At 39.6% G+C, this 26,358-nt stretch overlaps 1 protein-coding gene across 1 annotated transcript in view; it reads right to left on the minus strand.

Annotated features, from left to right (window-relative positions):
- The window catches only part of MLLT3 (MLLT3 super elongation complex subunit), a 137,873-nt gene that overhangs the window by 21,803 nt on the left and 89,712 nt on the right, over nt 1-26,358 (minus strand). The window contains exon 6 of the mRNA XM_086479647.1: nt 14,772-15,380. Coding sequence (XP_086335773.1) covers nt 14,772-15,380 — 609 coding nt within the window. The remainder of the gene's footprint in view (nt 1-14,771; nt 15,381-26,358) is intronic.

Here is a 26,358-nt window from a genome sequence, read left to right on the forward strand (position 1 = left end):
TTTGAAAAAAGGTTCTTAATGCCTCTTGAAACAATTTACATTATTTCCTTAAACAGCCCTGTCTGAAAGTTTATTCCAAGAAATACAGATTAGCATAAATGTTATAATTGTTAAGCATCAGAAATCAAACCTAGCTTTTTAGACTTTGAGAAATCTGGGGTGAGAGCACACCCAGAGGAAACAGCTGCTTTTGACATAAGAATGAAGATTATTAACAGAAAACTCTTGCCTTTTCAGAAGGAACTAAAAATATGCCTTCCATATATGAATGTAGATAGTGCTGACAGTGCCGATGCTTCTAGTTACCAGAGATCATCTTTTGTCACTTAAGCAATGCTTTTTGACAGTTTTACAGGTTGTTATCCCAAGGACTTAGGTATTCATGGCTTTATTCACTTGGGCTTTCTGCTCTTATCCACTGGCTACTAATCACCAAACAGAATTTTTTTTTTTGAATGAGTCTAAACAATAAAAGCTTAAGGCAGTACCAGCAAAGAGCTTCTCTCATATGTCCTTTACCCGTTTTACCAGTTTTGTCTTCCTGTAGACTAGCTATGAGCATTTGGGCCCAAACTATTCGTTAGTGCAATGACTAAATTTATTGCCTTTTTAGACAGTCTATTTCATTTTAGTGCTCTCAGACCAATGCACAGAAGACACTGGCTTCTTTATTAGGCTTGGTTGAAGGACTCTGTGCTTTGAAATGGTTCAGCAAGAAAAGGGACTTTTTTTCGGCTGAAACTTTCCCTGAAAAGGTAGCTTTCTCACCAGCATTAAATCACTTGGCCTTCTGTCATTTCCAAACCCTTGTCTGTTTTTACAAGTAGTACAACTTACTCCTGAGCTACAAATATTTTTCAGGCAAACTCACCTGTTTATGGCACAGGATATAATAGAGCTGTTTCTGTAGTATTTTAAGGTTGACCAGATTCATATAATAACTTCTAAAAATAAACCCCACCATTCCAAGCTCCTTATTTATACTAAAAAATAGAAAACATCTGTATGTGCGTGACAATGGCTTTTCTTGCCTTCCCCTGAACTGTTCTTAAAGGAAGTTTATATATTGTTTCCTGAAATAGAATTTAAGTGGTGTAGTAACATTTCATTTCATATCAGTCAGTCTACGTATTTCCTATTTTTACACACAATAGTCTAAAGATTTATGTTTCCCTGTGCCATACATACTGAAAAGTCTATCCACTTAAAACTGCTTATAGCCAATCTTATAGCTTTGTCTGAAGTTAGCTTCTGAGGGAGGAGCAACATGCTCCCCCAGGACAAGACTTATTTGACAGGGCTCCTGTACCTACAACTTTTATTACCTCAAGCACCCTGCCACTGACCACTGCCTCAGCTTTTAGTAGCATAATCCAACTCATCTGTAGCTCAAAGGACAGAACAACCTCACCTCATCCACCAAGCATCCACATCTACCACTGCCAAGTGGAGATACTGCTTGGGTGTCCATGATACGATCAGCCTGAACTGAGCTGCCTGCTCCCTGCCCAAATTCTCTATCATCACATCTCCTATTAAGCTGCTACATTAGCAACTAACCTCCAAGGCAGGGTATAAGTGTTACTTTTTAACCATCCACAAAAAGTAGCTTGTAGATTGAAAGCTCACAGGGAAAATGGAAGAACAGGGGTATGGAGTGGGAAGTGGAATTAATTCTTTTCTTATAGAAAAGGCAGTATTTATTCACAGCTATGAAGTTTAGGGAACTAAACAATTATTTAGAGAAGTAATTCAAAATTCAGGAGATATAAAATTTGAACGGGAAATGCCAGATAATTGATTTTTGAGAGAAGGCAGAGATAGTAATTTGTCAGAAAACGTAACCTATGGTTACATTGATACAATTAGTTGCCTTAATTATTTATAGTAATTTAAAACAAAAATTCCATATCACTGCTGGAGATGAGGTTATTTGTTAATTAAGTTGACTCTGTACCTGCTACGTGAGCAAGTCCATGGGCCCTGATGGGATGCACCCATGAATGCTGAGGGAGCTGGCAGATGTCATTGCGAGGTCACTCAATAATCTTTAACTGATCATGGTGACTGTGAGAAGTGCCCAAACATGGCAGGAAAGCAAATGTCACTCCTGTCTTCAAGAAAGGCAAGAAGAACCCAGGGTACTACAGGCCAGTCAGCCTCACCATGATTCCTGGGAAGGTGATGGAGCACCTACTCCTGGAAATCATCTCTAGGCACTTAAGAATGAGAAAATCATCAGAAGCAGTCAGCATGGCTTCACCAAGAGGTTTCTGTGATGAAATGGTTGGCCTGGTACATGAGGAAAGAGCAGTAGATGTTGTCTACCTGGACTTCAGTAAGGTCTTTGGCACTGTCTCCCCCAAGATCTTCACGGACAAGCTGTTGATGTATGGGCTAGATGAGCAGACAGTGCTGTGGATTGGAAACTGGCTAAATGGGTGGGTGGGCCCAGAGGGTTGTGATCAGTGGTGCAAAGTCTGTTTGGAGATCAGCAGCTAGCAGTGTACCCCAGGGGTCAATACTGGGTCCAGTTCTATTTAACATCTTCATTAATGATCTGGATGATGGGACAGGGTGTATCCTCAGCAAGTTTGCTAATTACATAGAACAGCAGGAGTGGCTGATATGCCAGACGATTGGAGACTGAGATAATACACATTGGATAAAAAAATTCTTTTGCAGTAGACTGCACAATGCAGTTGAAAGACTAAACAGTAGTGAAGGCCTTTGCTTGTAGGAATATTTTTGCTGAAGAAATCTTACTGGTAAGAGAGGAAGACTCACAGTAAAGTAGGTAAAGAAGTACAGGAGAGAAGATTATGGTTTCTCCTGTAGAGCAGCTGAATACTACGGTTTCCAGGAATTTCATGCCTACAAGATAATGAGTAAACTAAAATAAACTAAAAATGTGTATGGTCATGTGGGTATGAACATGGTCTTTAACGAACTGAAAGAGGCAGAGTGCAAATTGATGGAAGTTCTCATCAGATAATCCCAAACAAGAAAGAAAAAACCACTGTTCTGAATATGTAGGTAATGCTGGCAAAGACAGTTATAAAGAATCTTAAGCTTTTCAAAATTGGCACTAAAACCTGTGTTAACTGGACCACACTTCCCCAGAAATGTGTGAAAAGACATCGATATTTGTGAAGAATTAATACAGTAAGAGCAGCACAATGTGGGGAAGATAACAGCTCTATATTTTATTCAAAGTCTGAAAGGCAGGGGGGAGGGGGGAATGGAGCCCACTGATAGAAGATGAAAATATCGTAAATAAATCACTTGTTTGAAGAATATTGCTTATCTTGTAAGCTCAGTGTCATGAAAGCCATGTGAGGAAAGAATGGTGACTGTCCCCCTGTACTCTGGTAAAGCATGGAAAGGCCAAATTAAGCTGAAAATCAATACTCAGATACTAATTTTCTGGGAGTCTGACTTTAAAATTTTTAAACTTTCCCCTTGAGAACCTTCACACATTCTACACTCAAAGCTCTCATAAGTGAACAAAAGAAAGAAACGTGTTTTAGAAAGAAAGTCTAACCCTGAATTTTAGTACTAGATACAAACAAGAAAATTCAGCCTAGGTATTAAAGACAATGTGAGAGTTTCATTCAACTAACCTACATTTTCTGCTCTAATGGGACTAATAGCAATGGCAGAAGACAGGTGGTAGCTGTTCTGGCAAGTCCTGACAGCTATTGTATTGGAAGCCAACACTTAGATTCTCTTCTCTTGCTCTATTTTCTCTCCTATGCCCTACTTTACATATCAGCACTGAGAAGTGCAGATGTTGATGCAGTCCCAGTTCCCAGTTTGGGAAACTGCACAGACAGTCTGCTGTCACTCTTGGTGCAGTAAGAAGGTTATTCACCGAAATTCTCCTAGATCCAAGGCCCTGATGTTTGAAATTCACACAGTCCTATCAACAAAGAGGCAGCCAGATAATGTCTTACTACATGTAAAATTCTTTTATGGATGTTATTCTCCACTATGGTACATTTCCACACCATTAGAGATCTGGTCTTCCCAGCAGGTACTCACAGACTTTGCAAATCACCGTAGTTCCTCTCTCTTCTCATGTAGCTCAAACTCTGTTAAGCGCTCCCAGCATGACCCTACACTAAAACTTCACTATGCTGAAATCTTGTCAAGGTCATACACATTGAGTAAATACAGACCTAAATATATGAGACAGCTTTTCTTCTGAAGTGCTACCACAGAGTCTCTATGCACTGTCCTTGCTATTGCAGAATTCTCAACCCATGCCACAGAAAATAAAAACATTTTGTCCAAAATTTCACCATAGACTATAGAAAGACCTAGTGCAGGTCTTCCATGCCATCTTTATCAGTCTTGTCAGTTTTACAGCAAGCATCATATTGATTTTTTTCCCTCAAACTTAATTCCGGGGATTTAAATGATTATGTGAAAATCTCAGCTTTCATTTCTGTGCATTCCAGTTTCAGTGAAAAGCTGTAGAGAGAAAAACACAAAAAGCTATGTTGTACCCTAAACATTTTTTGAGTCCTAAACCAAAACAAAGCCCCTGAAACTAATTTTCAAAGTGTCATAACTTTTAGCCAATCTTGTGACACTGTAGACTGAACAATGATTTTCAGATGTTGGTAACACTATGCTCTACACACATTTTTCTCTATAGATATTTCTTGGGCCTCTGCATTTCCTCTATTATAATATTATCATGTATTTGGCTAGTAGTTTTCACAAAAGATCATGTGTATTATATACACACAGAACTATACAATGCTGATTCTCTGAGAAAAAAAACACAGAACGGTTGCTGTCATTTTATTGGTTTACGGCTGACACATCTGAGTGCTGTAATTTGGCCTACACATATACTTATTACTGATTACTACAAAAAACAGTACTCATTTAAAGCTCCTTGTCCTTGCTTTGGAGACTTAAAATAGGTTTTCAATAGTGTGATCTCAGCTTTATATTACTTGTAGAGTTCCACAACTGTTTTACAAGGCGTAGTAAGTTACTAACACAGGATAAAGAAAATCTCTTTAAAAAATAAGAGTATCTAATACTTGCTTAAATTTAAACCACGTTCCACTCAAACTGTTATAATCTAGTGTAATATATTTGTAATGTAATTGATACTGGTAACTGAAGTTATTAAAAATATTGGCTAATTATTTTTATTAATTAAAATATTGGCTAAATTAAGATCTTGTGTATTACAACCCTGATCAATCTTGAGTTTCACAGTGTTCAAACTCAAACTGCATATGGCATAAATAAGTTGAACCATCACATCTACAAACTATTTTCTTTAGCTAAAATTGTAATATTTAACTCGCAAAATTTTATCTACTCCTAATGGTCCTCTGCCAAAGTAAATTTAGGCCACTGAGAGTACCTTTTTCCTCTTGCGTTGAATCTGCCTTGAACCTGGGAAACTTTGCAGCTGAACGGTTGTCATCCAGAATATTCAGACCATGGCTCTTTGCTTGATATTCCTGCCCACTCATGATATTTTACTCTCCTTGTGGAAGATGCAATACAATAAGCATTGTCTTGAAACCACGTCCTTTTCATCCATAGAATAAACTCACAGTATATTAACTAAACTGCATTAAAGCAGCATTGGCAACGGAAAAAGATTATTCATACAATGAAAGAAATTAAAATTATCATATCCTATTTCTACTCTTTTCTTGTCATGGTTTAAACCACAATACGCAGTTGATAATCTGAATCATTAAGAACACACAGGTTGGACTCTCACGTAATCTCGTCCCACTATTTAGGTAATATCTAAAATGACCTCACACAAAGCAGTAAAGCTATATGATTTACTTCTGTCCTAATGATAACTGCTCACCCACAATGATATTAAAGGGCATAAACTGTGCAATGGTTTTCTAATGGGAGTAATCAATGTTCAGGCCATGGATCCAGTTACTGCTGCCCCTGGTACCCGTCATCCCCAGATAGATGAGTAATCTTTCCTTGGGGCTTTCAGGCACCAGTAGAGCTGCCTGTTAACCTCAGCTACAAAACACAGCTCTGCTGGTGATGGAGGTACATAACAATCACCTTTAAACCTCCTCTTATGTCAGTCTGAAATGATGATACAAGTTTTGTGGATATTTAAACAGATCCAGACAAGTGCAAATAGCTCCATTTACCCTTCTAACTCTGCTGTCTGAAACATTAATTCCTACAACACAGAACATCATTTCCTTCACTTTTGTCAGGTGGCTTGCACCACAGTTAGTACACAGCAAGCAACTTCTTCATGGCGGTTCAAACACTCAGGACAAGAACAAGCAATACGTCTCAATCTGAAAAATCCTAAACATGTCCTAGATTCAGATAGCCCTGCCTTATTGTGCTACGTAAGTGTGCAAGGACTATCATTTTCAATGGGATAAAGTCAACATTAATTAGAAATTTCTTGGTCCCTTCATAGCCACACAGTCTGATCACCAAACTACATGTACCTACTTGTTTTCAGCCCCAAATGGCAATGAATGGTGTGAGACATTGCTGCTCGGAGAGGAGCATTAGAAACCCCACTAACGCACTCAATGCCAGAGGAAGCATAAACTACACATTTCAGATGGGCAGACAAGGATTTCTATTTTCAAGGGAAGATGCAAGCCTGCTTAGAGGCTTTTCATAGAAAATGTTAGGTTTTACAAGAATTACTACCAATACAGCTGAATGTTTTACTCAAAGCATTTTGTTTGTTTGTAGGAAAAAGAGTGAAAAAAATTCATTTTGCAACATCTTTTTCTAACAAAAACATCAGCTGTACTAAGATATTGACTAAGCAGAGTAAGACAGCACCACTGAATGATAACACAGTGAGTTAAATCAAATTCACACTAACACTTCTAAAAGTTTAAGTGAATGACAGTTTTTCTATTTACCACCCAAATTATTGTTAAAATTACTTGCAGGCATGAGGCTTTCCCTAAACAGCAACTGCTGACTGGCATGCCTTGATTTTGCAGTGAAGGAGTGGACACTGTTGTCACGAAGGAACAGGCAACCACAGAGAGGGCAAGAAAGAACACCGCTGGATTACATCTGCTTTCACTTATTTACTGTACCAAGGTTACTTGCACATTTCAATACTGGAAGAACAGTAACACACAGGCACTATCACCCTCGAGTTCAAGGCAGGCACATGATGTTCATCAGGAGCATTCCTTGACCGTCCCAAAAGGACCCCCCCAGCATCCCCCTGTGGCATGGCATCAAGTGTCAACAGCCAGCACAACCCCAGGGCTTCATTGCATGGAGAGCTGAACGGCAGTCCCTCATCAGCAGGCAATGAATTGTCATTAATTCTACACAGGCATGATTCATGACACACTCATGGTGGTAGTGAGTTCAGCCAGCCTTTATCCTGCCTTGATAAAATCTAAACTTCAGGGGATTACTCAGTCTTTACAATGTAAAAACTAAATTGTGCATTTACAGTGTGTCCTGTAGAATTCACATCAGTCATCGCTAGATTATAAGCTTCTGAATGGTAAGCGTTATGAAAATTATCTAATGAATTTCATGGGGAGATTGGCAGCAAACCTTTGAAAGTACATGAGTAAAACATGCCAATTTTGCCAAAGAAAACAACTGTGAACTTAATGGTTCCACATAAAAAATAAAAGGGCATAAAAGCTTTTGGTAGACCTAACTATTTGAGACATAGTTAAACTATTTCAGCTGATAACTAACAGGTGTTGGATTTTATTTTAATTACATGGAGCCATTTCTCTGAATCACAACATAATGTATCTAAGTAGATAAAGCAGCTTCAAAGCAATGAAATGCTTATCAAGATGATCTCACCTGGTCATGATTGAAATAAAATATTCTATCCTTAGCATTTTGACTGCAATCATCTTGGCCTCACGAAACTGTCATGACTTTACTGGACCAGGCACGCAGTGGTTTTTTTGCCACAAAAGAACGAACATAATTAAAATATTGGCACTGCACATATCCAGTTAAAATCCTTAGTTCTGCAAGCTAGCAGGTGAATAGAATTTTCCAGAGCAGAAATACAGAAAACAAGTCCCCAATCCAAAAATGCATTTATGCAAATGATTGAGTTAATCCACAAGTAGTCCCTACTAAAATGGATGTAGCCTACACTTACGAATAAAGTAAAATACTGAAGCCTGAACTAGCACCCTAATAACGTATGATGTCATTTCTATGGTCAAATATGACATTGCCTAAAATTGAAAAACACAACTCAATACCCGTTACTTTGCCTCAAGAATGCAAACTTTCCTGACTCTCACAAAACTACATTTGCAACCCGGACATCTAAGTGTATCTACATAGTTTCTCTCCGCCATTTTATTTCTAAATCCTTAATGTTTTTGTAAGCCAGTGATTTCCTAAAACACCGTAGTTAACCAAAGTATCTCAGTTTAAAATCCAAGCTTGCTGCAACAGAGGAATCACTACCTGTCAGTCTTACTACCTCCTCATCCAGCAATGGTTCATCTCACCACACAAAGAGCAGCCTAATATGCACCTCAGCTTTTGTAAGCGAAGCCAAAGCATTTTTCCCTTCATAGTAACAGCTAATAAAAATAGGCTTAGTATAGCAGCTGAATGGTGCCATACTACAGTAGATGCTGATGGCCACACAGCATACTTGTGCCTAGTACCATTTCTCTAAGGAGGTCTGACTCGTTTAGGCCACTGTTTCTCTCTGAGCACATATCTGGAAGGAAACACCTTGGACTGTCCAGTATTTACACGACCTGGCAACACCCACCTGTTTGTGACTTCTGAATTATCTCCTCGACACAGGAGTACTGTGGGCAAACAATCCCACAAGAGTGCCTGACAGATTTTGAGAGCAGTATTCACACTGTGACTAAAAGTAACCAAATGTGTAAACAATGCATTAAAACATCAAGCAAAAAGTAAAGATTATAATAATACAACAGGTTGCAAACCCACAGTGCCCAGCCTACAATGAAGGACATAATCAATTTCAATCCTATTCTGCATCATTACAGATCTTAACAGTCACAGTTTCACCAAACAAACAAACAAAAAAAAACCACCCCACAATCAACCTAGCTTCCTTTTTTTTTCCCGATATCAACATTTTATCAACAAAAATTCCACACAGAGCCTTATTTCACTACTGTTATCTCTAACTTTCAACATTATCTGAAAAAGATATTACTTTGCCTCCCAGCCCTGGCAGAAAGCAGGATTTTTCAGCTAACAAGGGACTGGAGGTTTTATAAGACCATGTGGGTTTTCAAAATATTCTTCCATTTTTGTAACAGCCAAATTAATAGATCATGTGCCGGATCCAAAGTGGCATTTTATGGATTACTTTAAAAAGGTACTCATGTTGTAACTGTAAGACTGCTCTCAGATACACAAGCCGATAATTAAGTACAAACCCACGGTCTTGTGATCACTACTGTATTTTCATTGTTCTGTGATGGACTTCCTAAGAAGGAGTTGGCATTTTTTTCCAAAGGCAGAAGACCTGCTAAAGTATTCTGCTTTTAATACTGAAACTCCTCACCTCTGAGCTGTCACAATTTGTTAGCATGTATTTCTGCTCTGTATTTCCATAGGCTTCATCATGCCAAATGGCTGCTACTGTGACTAATGGCAATGCTACAATTGCAGGGACATATACTGGCAGGAAGGGAGAAAAATACATATCTTGTGCAAAATAAGCACACAGGAACAGAAATTCATCCAACAGAGCCACACGCATTCCCTAAAAAAATCCACTAACAAACCACTTCCATGCACGGCAGATTTTAGGAGTTTTTATTCAGGTCACTGCAACTGGAGATAACACTGAGCACATTTGTTAACCCATAAACATGTATGTGTGATCTGCCTGACCTCCCTTGTCCCCTTCTGCTGCAGCAGCTTCACTTAGAGCTATGCACCATTTCTTCCTCTCTGTCCAGCTTAGCAAAACTGGTAATAATCAAACACGAACTATCAGAGCATCCCTTCTGCAATGGCTCCACAGCTCAGAAGAGGCAGCTCCAGCCACGGAAAACACCTCACTCAGATACAAAATTCTGTATCTCCCCATCTCACATACCAGTTTGCAGCTCACAGAAATGTTATGAACATCATCATATTTCATGATCAGACATGCAGCAAAATCAAGAAGGTCAAGTCCCTTTTTTTTTTTTTAATCATGTTGCTGCACATAAGAAGCAAACAGAGTTTTCTTTAATTAAAATGTCCTGACACTGAATGCAGTTTTCAGGTGGACTGTGGTAACATTCTTACGCCTCAACAAAATCATAAATCTGACATGCTTTCACTCCGTACCTTACTTTACATGCTTCATAACAAAGTCAGTAAAGTAACTCCTCAGCCTTTACGTGTAATTTCTAACTGAATATACTACATGTCACTCCCAAATAGCTTTGCCAGCTCATATGACTCTAAAAAGACCCGTACTGTTTTGAACACCAAGTCTACCACTAACGCTGAAGTCCAACACACTTTAAACCATGGATGTATTTGAAAAGTGATATTCAAAAAAGGGTGAAGAGAAAAGGAGACACACATTTCACTTGCAACAGCTCAAAGTCAACAGAAGAACAGTGCTAAACCACACACAGGGGTGCACCACACTACAGTGTTTCCCAAATAGACCACTGAGAAGTGACCATACACGGTCTTCTTCTTCAAGTCATGCACAGAAAAGCTATTAAACAAGGGTAGAAAGTTTATCAGTAAGCAAGGATGTGATTCGCTTCATTACCCACTGTAATTTTATAAAGCTATTTGTAGCTCGAACCCGGGACTGATTGCAGGACATCCAAGGACAGTGTTTGGCTTTCTGAAATGGCCTCAAGGCAAGAGCATGTTAAGATGGCTGTGTTCTTAAACCTGAATTTTAAGGGTTAGCTCCAAGGGTGGATTAGCCATTGTCAGACATGTTCTACCACATGAAAAAAAATCCCCCTCCCTTGGAGGGTGCTAAACTTCTACGATCTCCACTTTGTGAAGGTGAAGGCCAGTATTTCAAGTCTGAATGCCCAGAAGTAGCTAGAGCACAATATCATTAATTAATTAATTAATTAGTGTTGACCATACTCTGCTTTTCTGTCTGAAATTCAAATAATTGAAAGGATACACCCCTCAATTCACTGAACAGGGGCTGTATCTGAAGAAATCAGGGGAGCAGCAGCATTGCCATCCTGTAGCACCAACCCAATGAAACAGCACCTCTGTTTAATGATGCTTGTCAGCTTCCTTCACTATGAGAACTTCTCAGAATGTTACCCTTAATTTAAAAACCTGAACCCAGCATTTGCAATTGAGAACTGATCACGGACTACAACTAGCTCTGAAAACAGCCTTCAGTGTGACTGCAGGAATTTCTAGTTTCTGGTGAATACATTTGATAAAAGCAGTACAAGTTCATCTACTTCTGCTATGCAGCTTGTTGTACAAATTTCCAGAGATAACTGCCAGCGCTGTTTGCTGATGTCCCACTTCTTAACTTACTTCTCACATATTACAAAAAAAAAAAAGGAGTTAACGGGCAAAACTGAGAAGCAATGAACATTTGCCAAGGCAAGACTCCTCTGAAACCTCTGAAATAAAGATCTCTAACCTCCTCTCAGTTTGGTTTGTTTTTTTTTTTTTATTACTAAAGAAATGCACACAAAAACTACTTGGTTTTGTGCACCTACTAACAGACTGAACTCTCTGTAAAACATAAAAAGCATGACTGAAATAATTCTAGGTGAAGTAATACAACCTCAGCTAAAGAGCTATGTTCTGTTACATCATACCTTTTATTAACAAATTTATTATGTTTGATGTTCATAGTTATATACATAAGCTAATACCAAAAAAGCAAACAGTCATCATTTTGGGACATGCGTGTTTGAGAATGAGAACATCTCTTACTCCACAGAGTGAAGAAAATACTGTCTTCATAAAATTCTTAGCAAAATTATTCATTCTTTTACTACAACAATTCATACAGTATTAGGTTTGCACCATGTCATAAACATATCAAACTAGAAAAAACGCACTTGACTAAAAGTTACTATCTTTGTATATCCTAACAATTTTCTTTTGGGTATTGATTTGTAATCTGATTTCTTACATCTATCCTAAATTTGCTCAGTAGAGTTTTGTGGGTCTGCTTTTTTAAAGCCACTTTAGGAATAAATCCTGGACACTTTACTACAGAATATACTCATAAATAATGATACATTTGTTCATCAATGCTACGATACCTACAACTCTAATTCTACCAGAGTCAGAAATAACATTTGACTGAATTTTACAGTGTATCACTATGCCAGAACACGCCACTGAAGAAATGTCTTCCCAGTCTCAGGCAACTATGTCGGTTAGTATCATGACGCATTAACAGACCTGAAATAACTGTTTCTGCATAGCAGAAGCACTATCATATTTTCACTTCCATCGCTCTACGTAGTATCGCAAGTTTTCACTTCTTTTTTCTTTACATGACTATATTTATAGGATACACCCTTTAAGGATGTAGCTGTGAAATCTACTCCTTTTCCTGAAATACTTAGAAACACATCAATACATACGACAAGTTGGAACTACTTTTTCCAACATACAGAATTACCTCTATTACACTGCTCCCTGGTTAAAACTAATGAAGTATAGAAGGAATGACTCTGTGAAATTCAGTAGAAACTCATTAACCAGGGCGCCCAGCTCTTCTTCCCACAGCACTAACAATGGTTGAATCCACAGGCACCTTAGGGAATTATTGCAGGTTTTCTAGATACCTTTTTTTAAAAATAAGTGTATTATTGACTTTCTAAATAGTATCCAGTCACTGACTGAAGTCATACTCAGTCTGATTTATTAATGAGCACAGTCCCAAAGTGGCAGACACTGTTTGCACCCATACAGATGTGGACCACGCCAGCTGTCCCACTGAAGACCTATCTGTTTCCTGATCTAGGACATCAATTAAAATACACCAGAGCCCAGAGCAGCAGTATCTGCTTCTCTTTGAGTAAACTCTGCTAATTTACCCTCTCAGTAACAGTGGCTGGCAGAATGAGAAAACCCTGAATCTGCTTTTTTGCTTTAGTACGAATTAAGGAACTCCTTAGGCCCTGCAGGCCAACTGCAGATGGACGACAAACAGCAGTGTAAGTGGATTTGTGTCAACCTATGAAAAACACAAGGAGGTACCCATTATATCATTGTTAACGGGTGAAAGGCTGCAAGACAACAGAGAGGGAAACACATGACAACTATTAAAAAGGATCAGTTTTAAGCACCATCCATATCCTCCACATACCAGTTGCCTGCAAGTTGCCATGCAGCACACACCTCTGTAGTGCCTGCATTTGTAAAATTCCAACGTTGCAGTCGCTCCCCTCAATTTTTTGGTCTTTGAAGAAAAATGGAGAACCACTGCTGCCAGTAAAAGTGTATGTGGCGCTACATGGCACTCATTTGACTGAATAGGAAATCCGAAAGCAAAATCTATGTTAATAAGCTGGCTATACTGAGTATAGGTAGAAAGTCTTAAAGGTACTGACATAAAATAAAGTCAACAATTCAGCTTCTTTGGAAGACATTAAAAATTAATTCACACCAAAGCTGACAAGTACGAACATTTTCAGGTTTAAAGACAAATTCCTAAGTTCTAAGCCAGAATGAGAATGCCACCCCAACCAGAGTATCACCAGCACCATGCTGTAAAGCGGAGCCTGTCCTATTCCATACCTTCTTAATTTTACAGCCTTTGCACGCCCTAAGGGACCAGTCATTAAAAGGTCACTTCAGAAATAAATTACTTTCTCCCACATGGCAAGTTTCTATGAAGTTAAAGCCTAATGTTGACAGCCCCCTCAGCAGGATATTTATTGTCTGTTCCAGAGAAGGCAAGCAGGGCTATGAATCTAATGGCAATAACAGAGGCACACCACAGAAAACAGAAAAATGAGAAAATTCAACAGCGGAGTTGGGAAGACTCCCTCTCTACCATGCACACTATCTCTAGCCACAAGCACAAATGAAGGCACCAAGCAAGCCTTCTCTTCCCACCCCTTTCCTTCTCTACTCATCTCTCTATAAAAGATGCTTCTGAAAACCAAAGTCTGCTAGGATAATGATTAAAATTCTAATCATCAAGAGTACAGGAGAAACAGACAAACAGGCATGGTAGACAAGTATTTTCAGGCACGTACGATAGACAAATAGTTTCAGGAAAGCAAACTTCCATAAAAACAGTCTTTCTTCTTGGGTAAGCCTGTTACTTTGGATATATTCTCCTCATCAGAGCAAGTATTCTAGGAACTACTCCTCCACAAAACTGGCATCAGTCACAGAACTGCCCTTTTTAGCAGAAAAATAACAAATAACACTCCAATTTACTGCAACTCTTTCCTGAATTTACTGAATTCTCTAACACTTAAACACAAAGACTTAGAGTGTGAAGCACAAGCACTTAAGTCAATTTCCTTTTCTCTCACAAGAAGCATGTAATTCATAAGAGCAGTATTATTTATATCCATCTCCCATATGCTCATTCATCATAATGTTCAAGATGTAGAAATTGAGTAGACTTGAATAGACAATACAATTTAACTAGAACATGCAAAAGTTTGAATAGCCAGAAGTCAACACCCTTTGGTTTGAAAAATCTGCCAGTAGACAGTGGAAAGGAAAGGGGAAATACCAATATGGCGCACAATCCTCACAGACTGGGAACAGTCAACACACATAAAGCAAAACCAAACACCACTTACTTCAGATTTGGAGGACATGTTTTCCTCCATGTCAGAATCATTGGGATCTACAATATCATCAAATGGTGGCAGAGTTGGCGTCTTCCTTTCCAATGCATCATTTTCAATTTTGACTTTCCCCACCTTGAGCTGAGATCTATCCTTAGTCTGTTTTTTGTCAGCTGAACAAGTAAGAATCAGTGGTGGGGCATTAGAAAAACTTCTAAATAATGAATCTGAGCCACTTTTTTTCCTTTTTTTTGCAGAAGGTTCAGAGTCCAGAACAGAGGGCCTTTTTGTGGGGGTCTTCTTTTCTTGCTGCTGCCCACCTGTTATGGTAAGGATGGGGGTGTTTTCAGATTTTGGCTCCTTGGACACGGACATGGGTTTGGGTCCCTTGAAGGCCATCTTAGGAACTACTTTTTCTTCTTTTAGTGGTTTGTTTTCTTTGGGTTTCTTAGAGGATTCTTTGGAAGTTTTGGTGTGTTCCCTGGAAGGTTCTTTGAAGGCACTTTTATGTTCTTTTGAGTCTTTAGAAGTTTTTTCCTTGTGCTCCTTTGCTAACTTGTGGGTCTTTGAAAAACTGTTACTACTACTGCCGCTATTTGTGTTCAGAATCCTAGTTGGGTCCTGCAAAATGGAGATGCAAAATTTTACATACAAAAAAAAAAGTACGCTTAAGGCCCAAAAGACAGACACAATACGGACACAGGATTCCTATTAAAAACTTGGAACTGCAGGTTGAAAACCAGAACTGGAAAACACCTATATAAGAACAGACAGACATCCCATCATTTTGGTCAACCTATCTGTAACAAGTGGTGGAACATAAGAGGTTACCACTGTTGTCAATATCTGCAAGACAAGTTAGTTTTTATCTTAAGAACTAGGAATGCTTTTTTAAGAAACATCATAAGATGAACATAAAGACAGTATAAGAAATGTTAATCATGACCATTAGCTATGAGGAAAAAAACTCATCATAATGCAAGATCAGGATATGAACCATATACCGTCAACAGAATTACTTCAGGATCAGAGCAAAACATGTCCTCTTGATGACATTTCGGGCAAAGTTTGATTTCTCTGCTGTGATCCTCTCTCCAGCTTTTGCCAGATCCTTATCCTCATACACAATAACAACCCTGGGTCCAGCCTGGCTATGGAAGACTTGATTTGACACACATCTCAGCAGTCAATGTCTTTTTATGGAAAACCTCCTTTCCTAAAAAAAAACCCTTTCTTCTATTTATTGCTGCTGTCTCTGCTGAGTATTTCATTGCATTTTTTTAGATTCAGCTGTATAAGTGAGAAAGGTTTCTGAGAGGATGATGATTCAGAGGTCCTATGAGATAGCAAAAAGCAGAAAGAGCACAGCAGTATCATTCCTCACTCAGTTGAATCCGAAAAGTCAAAGTGTCAAGGAAAGTGGAGCTAAAACCAGCAATAAAGGAACTGAACCATCTGCAATGGGTCATAAGGGAGGAATCTTTTCTTCTGAGAAGTAACACACAGGAATTTTCAAAAGATGAGGATAGCTCCAGCACTACCACTTTCACTGAAATGCTAGCAGTGGGCGCTCGGCATGTCAAAAATACCCAATAGCCTAACAGCACTGTTATAAACACTAAACACCTGTAGCACTCTCTCCAGAAACAAGCATCATCTTTATACTACTTCAAACCTGCAAAGTGACACTTCCATTTACACGAACCTACTGTCAGCAAGTTTAGGTTGCTTACTTTCCTCCAAGCTGATTATAAGCATTTCTATCTGTATATTGGCTAGCATCTGAGAAACTTTCAGAAAAAAACACTTCAACAAATATATTGCATATACCCATTGGTTATTTCCTTTCTCTTTTCCTAGAGCAGAGTTTTAAATGGCATAAAGCTGAAAATACTAAAATCTTGGGAAAAAAAATCAAGTATGAAACATGATATATTGTGACATTCATAAAAATCCTAACTCTAGATACAGATTTATACTGAATAGGACTTCATTAACAATACCAAGCTGAAATAACAAAAAGGAACATATTCTGTCCTAGAAAGTAGAAGTATGTGAAGTTTTATTCCTGATGAAAAACCGTAAAACTGTTAGCCATTAACCTAGGAAACCAACCCTTCTTGAAAGCCGGATAATCCCAAAGTGATACATGCCATGCCAATATCACACCCTGAAACTCTCAAATGATCAAATTCATGACTGGCAGAGCAGGAATAGCTTCAGGGAAATTATATGGACTATACACTCACAGTATGCCAAAGATTCCCATGCTCACACCTTACTTTCTGTCAACTACACATCTTATAGCTCAAGAGTCTTTAATTAAGCCTCCTTAGGACAGAAAAATGACAGTATTTGTCAGAGGCTGGAATATATTTAGTCAAGGGTGTGCCAATACACAGTTTAGAACCACAGATTTAATTAAATTCTTAGGTTGAAAGATAGGATGATGAACAATACTTACAATAAAATGTTCTTCCAATATTTTTGTGCAAAGAAAGCATTATTGGAAATTAGGAACTATGAAAAGATGCTAGGCAGTGTAAATATTACAAATGCACTTCTGGGTTTGACTTCCAATAATTTGGTTGGTTATCCATCCAAGTCCTTTGCAAGCTGCAGACCAAAGTGGTGCCCAAAATTCTCTCATCTGTATAGAACTGGATATGCTTTCGTCCGTATAAAATCCATGTACAAATCCCTAGCTCTGTTTTCCAACAATCCACACTTACCATCCCGCAGTGCTAAGAATCAGCTTTTCTTTTTTGACTGTACTGGTTTTGGCTGGGACAGAGTTAATTTCCTTCACAGTAGCTAGCATGGGATCATGTTTTCCATTTGTGCTGAAAACAGTGTTGGTACCTGTCGGGATGATTTTATTACTGCTGAGCAGGGCTTACACAGGGTCAAGGCCTTTTCTGCTTCTCACCCCACTCCACCAGCAAGTGGGGCTGGGCGTGTGTGAGAAGTTGGGAGGGGACACAGCTGGGACAGCTGACCCCAACTGACCAGAGGGATGTCCCATACCATACGATGTCACACTCAGCATATAAAGCTGGAGGAAGAAGGAGGAAAGGGGAGGACGTTGGGAGTGATGATGTTTGTCTTCCCAAGTCATTGTTACACATGATGGGGCCCTGCTGTCCTGGAGATGGCTGAACACCTGCCTGCTGATGGAAAGCAGCGAATTAATTCCTTGCTTTGCTTTGCTTGTGCTTGGCTTTTGCTTTACCTATTAAACTGTCTTTATGTCAACCCACGAGTTTTCTCACTTTCACCCTTTCGATTCTCTCCCCCATCCCACCAGGATGGAGTAAGCAAGCAGCGCTGTGAGGCTCAGCTGCCCACCAAGGTTAAAGCACAACAATCCTCTAGTATATATGTAGATGTGGCATGTCTGCTTATCTAACACTGCCACAGGTTTACAGAACTGCAGAGGGGAAAACATATTCAGCTTCTCTTCACCCTTATTTAAACACTGTTTTACCCACAATATTAATGGGATAGCAGCAGTGCACTGGAAACTGAAGGATCAAAGCAGGGCATGGCCAGCCTCAACCTCCACAGGGGCTGAGTAATTTTAAAAATACAGCCAGTAGAACTGCTCTGAAAAAAAATAAAATAAAGCAGAATTAGCCTGTTCAATGAAAGTTGCATCAACAAGAGGAGAAATTAAGACTGTGAATACATCCACTTGTGTGCTCCTTATTGGCAGGTAACTACTTATGACCTGTCCAATCAGGATATGTTAAGTCAGTATTTAATGCTACAGGACCTGTATGGTTTACCATATGTGCAAAAAGAGGAGCATCTCCCTTCTCGTCTGTAGCAATAGGTGGAAGCAATTCATTAAAAATAATTACTTTGAACTGTTTTTCCCTCCTGTTTAGTGATTAGTGAAACACTGAATTTTCACAGTGCTGCACAAATTATTCAACTGTGCTTTTTGTTCAGATGTTTCTTGCATCAGTACTGTCAAGGTATTTTTGAGTCAGATTCGTAAATCTATCCATATAATATATATGCATCATTAACAATGGGGAGAAGCATCAACAATGAACAATATTATGATGACATTTGAATGTCTGAATGTAAGGCACTTCCTCATTTCCAAGGCCAGTAATTAAAAAACAAAACTAAAAAAGCACTAATCATTCCTTGAGATGTATTACTTCAGTCAAAACTCATTTCCTGGTAGGGTTTTTTCTTAACGTTTAAAAAAAAGCTACATACGTTCTACAATGCAATACCAACCAAAAGGTTGACATACGAACTAATTATTAATGCTTTTATCCTCACATCTTGTTCTATCATGCCAGAGCTTTTTTTTAAGTATTGCCATGGGGGTGTCACAGGTTAGGGCTGGGCCGGCCACTAATGAACGACAGATGCTCTCTGTTGACCCCTCTCTCCCTCCCCAGAAGGGAGAGGGAGAGAGGCCTATGGATTGAAAAAGAAAACTAAAACAGCTTTAACAAAACAATAACAAAAGGAAGAAGAGATAAATAATATTAATAAGAAAATAATAAAATAGATACAAATATACACAGAGCAAATACCAAACTCAACCCCCGTGATGATGGTAAGTCACTACTGATGTTGCAGGGCTGGCACTGGGGCAGTCCCAGGCTGGACTCAGCAGCAGATGGGATGCAAGAGCTGGATTCAGGAATGCACGGATAGGGATCACAGACAGAAGAACAGACGCAGCCCTCCTTGGATGTTGGCCATCAAAGAAGAACTTAACCCTTGTGATCCCTCAGCTTTATACTGAATGTGACGTGTATGGGATGGAATACTTAGTTGGGCAGTTTTGGGTCACCTGTCCAGTTCATTCCTCCCTGCAGATGCAACCTTTCACTTCGCTCTGACCCTTTTTCACTTCCAGGACCTCAATATGGCATACAGAATTCAGCAGTGACTGAGGTTGCTATAAGAACAAGTATAAGCAAGGGCCTCTCTGCACACCATTCCTTGGTACTCACTACAAACATCAAGCGTTATCACTGCTAGAAGCAGTCACTGTCTGGAAAAACATGCTCCTGTTTTTCAGAAAGTGCAGTTACTTAGAAGAGACTTAACTGAAAAGTAAAATCACTGAACAGAATTACTTCTGTTTTAGCTCAAACCAGGACAGGAAGGAATGAAATATGCTCCATTAATGAACTAGGTGGAGTCCTTATGTTTCTTATTGGTCTCCTTACCACGTATTTTCAACTGCTCCAAAAGGAGAGATTCATTTTAGTGGTTTTCCAACATGAAAGCCATGAAACAGGTCCTGGGGTGCAGTAGTATTAAAACCATAGCAACCTGAGATCTTTCTTGCCTTTTCAGTTTTAAAACCAGACTTCTCTCCTATTTCTATAACATGAAAGCTGATGTTTTCATAGAAAACATAGTACAAGTGTATGCTATAATTAATATAGACACATATACATACACACCCTGGCCATGCTCTCTGAGAGCTACTCTCTCATTAAGACACTCAACCCATTGTTTTTATATGTGCATTCATTCTCCAAGTAAAAAAAGGTATCTTAATTCCTAAGTTTCTACAATGACCCTAACAGAAGCCAACAATGATTTAGTGGAAACAGCAAGAGGAATATCAACTTTGCAAGACAGAAAAAAACCCAAATATATTACTTGGTACAATTATATCAAACCTAATGATGAATGTGGAAGGCTGGTGGTGATGAAATGTGCCTAAATAACCACATCACATGTACAGCATAGATCTTACTGAAAATCTGAATGTACTTTCAATCCATTTTCTTATGTATCAAAAACTAACAGTGTGTTTAGATATTTCTTTTCCTTCTCACCTTAAGAAGTGTTGGAAGGAATAGGAGAAAATTATGAATTTCTGCTAAGAGGGACAAATAAAACAGTCTTTTCTCAAGTTCATATGTAAAATGGAGATTGTGGCGTTTTGACAGCTAATATATTTACACACCATAGCTTATATTTGTGTATTCATCAAATATTGAAGCAAAGGAAGTGAATGTTGGACTTTGATACATTGCATAACGAACAGCAAAAGAATAATACAGAGGATTATATGCATGTTAAAATACCTGCAGATGCTTTCTTTTCTTAAGCCAAGTAACACTATGTACATACAGTACTTCAAGATATATAACCCTTTACATAAAGCAGTACTAACAGATCTTTAAAAGTAAATATTTTAGAAAGCATGATAAAAATCTAAGGTTTTACCAACAGAGAAAAATGTGTGACTGTTGCACTGAACTCCTGCTTAGATTTTGGCTAACTCAGCTCAAACTGAGGACTGATGTATGCTGGGAGCAGCATCACATAGGCAGGACAGGTGGCCAGAAAGAGCTAAAAGATCACGATCAGCTGCAAACTGCTGTCTCCTCCAGCCACCATCTTCGTCTGGCAGTTTTGTCAGAATCTGCTAACTTACAGAAATTATATAAACCAAACCTCCAAACTGGAAGGTATAAAACATCAGCTTACAAAACAAAAAGCTTTTGAAGTGGATCCATCAGCAGCTGGACTGCTGAGACTTTCATGCTTCCCAGCGTGACACAGGGGATGCTTGCACTGTGATGGAGGAGGAAGGATGAGTACTCTTACCCGTGGCTAGGTAATCAATTTTTTTTTTTCCCTCCTACATGCATGGATTAAGAGTTACAGGTTATAAATTATGAAACTTTATGACCTGAGTGGTGAAGAAGTCAATTCATGTGATAGACTAGTCTGGGCAAAGGGGACTGAGCTCTGTTTGTCATGTCTGTTTGTTGTATTTCTTAATGAGCTCATGAAATAAAGCTTAAATCACAGAGTACATTGTCCTGTAAATATGAGAAATCCAAACGGACTGTGACAGCTGCTCAACAGGTAACACAAATGCAGATTAAAACACTGCTCTAACTACAAGGCAAAAAATAGCATTGAACTCCCTGTATGTCTTGCAGGGTCAGATTCTGACTTCATGCCACAAAAGTCCCAATTTGGTTGAACATGAGTTTGAAGAAGCATTACCCTCTGGAAATCACTTCAAACCCTTCCAGTTGCTGATAAGACATTAGGAACCTAATTAGCAAGTGAAGCAGCTGGGAGGAAGGAGGTGCGGTTCATTAAATTTTATGAAGTCATTAAACTGAGCACATCGGCATGGCCATGACAGTTTACTATATTCTAGGTTTAGTCTACAAATTTAGTATCAATGATCATAAAAATATGAATCATTTTAATTCATAATAAAAAAGCATTTCTTCAAATGATATGCCAACCAAAATAATGTGTCCATCTTAAGCCAATGGACTGGAATTATTCTCAAATATGCACTCCTGCTCTTAAGAGCAGAAGAGGAGGAACATATCTAAAAGGAATTACTTGCTCAAGGAAATTCAGAATTCTGTTGAATACAAAGGTTTTTATTATTGAATAAAAACACTAACTGATTTGGGAAAAATAAAAACCACAACATTTTGAAAACCTCCACAAATACTGTGGTATTCTTCCACTTGCTAGCTGCATGCTGGCAACGAATCTACCAGCTGCTAGTTCTCCTTACAGATTATTATTGTATCGCACATTTACAAAGCTTTCCACACTTCAGCTTGTCCAGCCCACCAAATTATTATGACCAATGACATCAGGAGAATTAGAAGCAGACGGAGAATTACAAGGCTCACTGGTTTGACAGAGAAAGACAAAAGGGGGAGCATAAAACATTTTTTTTTTTCTGGTCACACACAGGAAAAAGAGCTTTTGGTTTCTTGTTTATAAAGTAAACCTCATTTCACTGCAGCTGACACTACAGCTCTTTCCAAAAGACATAATCATGCCAGCAAAATTAATCAAGCTGTTTCTCTACATTCTGTGCATGTCATATTTACATAATACGAACAGGCACAGTAATACAACTGATTTAAAAGCAACACAAGTATCTATAGCTAGCCTGCAGCTATTTTTATATTCTCAAAGAATGCATAAAGTAAGCAAGGTTTCATGCATTTCTGCCTGTCCTCTCTATTTCCAAGACTAAACCTTTGTTTTAGTATAACAATACTGGGGCTCATTAGTTCCATCTCCATTAAATTAAACACAAAATCATGGAACTTCAGAAATACAAGCTTCTATATTTTTTAATACATATTTCAGAAGAGCATGTGAAAGAAAGCAAACTGACAATTCTCACTTCATACTGCATTGTATCCATTTATAAATGAATACTAAACTATCAATACCACTTCGTTGCACTGGCTTTACTGTCTTGACTGGAATTCTCCTCTAACCAGAAAGTCTATGTGCTGCTTTGTAATGGCAAATGGGTAAGCAACTATTCTTAGGTTCTGGTTTTCGATGCTCAGAGATTAAAACTGACCTCAAAGTTTAATTTGGTATTCATGGACACAAACCGAACCAAAACAAAGGCAAGCACAACAAAGGGCTATTGCTGCAGCAGAAATACCAAAATCATCCAGTACAGACACCTGGAGTACATGCATCCACAGTTTTGGTACAGACAACTTACACCCAAGAACTACCAAGAGCTTTCTACAGCTCCTGTTCTAGAGGCATATTTAAATGAAATTTGAACACTGAAGTTGTTCCAGCAGGGTGGTTATTCCAAATTACAAAAAAAAAGAAAAAAAAAAATCTATTTATATATTGGCTGGAATTCTCCTGCACCCCAACAAAAACAAAAACCCTAAAGACAAAATGCAAGGGTTCTCAGCTCCCAGGATTTATAATAAAAAATTAGAACTTCTTCGTTACACTAAACCCAAGGTTACTTCCTGTTTCCACTTCTCAAAAACAGCTGATGATCCTCAGTAAGGCAGGTATTTACAACTCCTTCTTTATGAGGTACAAGAACGGTTACTCATTAGCATGTGTTTTAATTTGGACAGGAGGAGACAAAGATTTCCAGGGGGAGGAAAAATTGAATATTCACACCAACTGGCAAGAAATAGTGTATAGATACAACTTCTCTTCCCACTATTAAAAACTGCAGTGAATGGCATACAAGATTGAGAAAAGAATGATTTCAAACAGACAGCATTACTGCTGAACATCCCTATTTTGAAGCCAAATAGTTAAAAAAATTCCTAGGTAGCCATCTAACCTCCTACTGACTCCCATAATCCCTCCTGCTACAGGTCAAACTCACTGCAGGTGGCTGGGTTGCTTCAGCAAAAGTGAAAGATTTCAAATGAGTACAGCTAACATGTAACACGCCCTTCACCCTGCTTCACCCCAATCACACTCCACACATCAGGTTTCTACATAAGACAAAAGTTCATTGTCTGAATATGGTTCAGAAACTGACATCCCAGGTTAGCATTTGTTTATGAAAAAATTTACACTGGAGATTTAAGACTTACCACATGTTACTACATGGAGCATTAGTGTATGACTTGGTAACATGCTGGTACCCCTGAAGTCCTTCTGCCAGTGTTTCAGAGTCACACACAACGGTAGGGGTTGGAAGGGACCTCTGGAGATCATCTAGTCCAACGCCTCTGTGAAAGCAGGTTCACCTACAGCAGGTTGCACAGGATCACACCCATGCAGGATCTGAATATCTCCAGAGAAGGAGACTCCACAACCTCCCTGGGCAGCCTGTTCCAGTACTCTGTCACTCTCACAGTGAAAAAGTTTTTCTTTATATTAAGGTGGAACTTCCTGTGCTCCAGTCTGTGCCCATTGCCTCTTGTCCTGTTGCTGGGCACTACTGAAAAGAGCCTGGCCCCATCCTCTTGACACCCACCCTTTAGATATTTTTAAGTGTTGGTAAGATCCCCACACAGTCTTCTCTTCTCCAGGCTGAACAGACTCAGGTCTCTCAGCTTTTCCTCAGAAGAGAGATGCTCCAGTTCTCTCATCATCTTCATAGACCCGCGCTGGACTCTCTCCAGTAGTACCCTGTCTTGAACTGCAGAGCCCAAAACTGGACACAGCACTCTGGATGTGGCCTCACCAGGGCAGAGTAGAGAGGGAGGAGAACCTCCCTCAACCTGTTGGCCACACTCTTCCGAACACACCCCGAGACACCATTGGCGTTCTCAGCCACAAAAGCACATTGCTGGCTTAGGGTCAACTTGCTGCCCACCAGCATTCCCAGGTCCTTCTCTGCAGACTTGTCCTCCAGCAGGTCAACACCCAACCTGAACAGGTGCATGGGGTTATTCCTCCCCAAATGCAGGACCCTACACTTGCCCTTGTTGAACCTCATCAGGTTCCTCTCTGCCCAACTCTCCAGCCTGTCCAGGACTCGCTGAATGGCAGCACAGCCTTCTGGTGTGTCAGCCACTCCTCCCAGTTTTGTGTCCTCAGCAAACTTGCTGAGGGTGCACTCTGTCCCTTCATCCAGGTCGCTGATGAATATATTGAATAGTACTTTTCCCAGTACTGACCTCTGGGGAACATCACTAGCCACAGGCCTCCAGCTGGACTCTATGCCACTGATCACAACCCTCTGAGCTCTGCCATTCATCTGGTTCTCCATCCACCTCACTGTCCACTCATCTAACCCACACTTCCTAAGCTTACCTATGAGGATGTGATGGGAGACAGTGTCAAAAGCTTTGCTGAAGTCAAGGCAGGCAATGACCACTACTCTCCCCTCGTCCATCCAGCCAGTCATGCCATCATAGAAGGCTATCAGATTGCTTAAGCATGATTTCCCCTTGGTGAATCCATGCTAACGATTCCTGGTAACCTTCTTTTCCTTCACGTGCTTAGCAATAACAGCCAGAATGAGCTGTTCCATCACCTTTCCAGGGACAGCGGTGAGGCTGACTGGCCTGTAGTTTCCTAGGTCCTGCTTCTTGCCCTTTTTGAAGACTGGAGTGACACTGGCTTTCCTCCAGTACTCAGGCATCTCTCCTGTCCTCCATGACCTTTCAAAGATGATGGAAAGCAGCTTAGTAAAAATATCTGCCAGCTCCCTCAGCACTCATGGGTGCATTCCATCGGGGCCCACGGATTCGTGGGTGTCCAGTTTGCCTAAAAGATCTCTAACTCAACCCTCTGACCAAGGGAAAGTCTTCCCTCTCTCCAGACTTTCTCTCTTACCTGCAGGGTCTGGGATTCCTGAGGACCAGCCTTAGGAGTAAAGACTGAGGCAAAGAAGGCATTCACTAACTAAGAGGCCTTCTCTCTATCCTACATCACCAGGGTACCTGCCTCATTCAGCAGCAGGCCCACATTTTCCCTAGACTTCCTTTTGCTACTGATGTACTTGAAGAAGGCCTTCTTGAGATCCCTAGACAGATTTAATTTCAAAACTCCCTTCTTCCAGTTGAGCTTTTCCTTGCTCATCCATGCAGGTCTCCTGCCTCCTTTGCTTGATTTCTTCCTCATAGGGATGCACCAATCTTGAGCATGGAGGAAGTGGTGCTTGAATAGCAACCAGCTCTCTTGGAACCTCCTATCTTCTAGAGCCCTATCCCATGGGAGGCCAAAGTTAGCTCTCGAAGTCCAGGGTTGCAATCCTACTTATTGTCCGGCTTCTTCCACGCAGGATCCTGAACTCCCAACATGTCATGGTCACTGCAGCTGAGGCTGCCCCCAGCCTTCACATCCACAAACAGTCCTTCTTTCTTTGTTAGTAAAAAGT

The sequence above is a fragment of the Leptosomus discolor genome, chromosome Z (assembly GCF_034619465.1).
Source record: "Leptosomus discolor isolate bLepDis1 chromosome Z, bLepDis1.hap2, whole genome shotgun sequence".
NCBI lineage: Eukaryota > Metazoa > Chordata > Aves > Leptosomiformes > Leptosomidae > Leptosomus > Leptosomus discolor.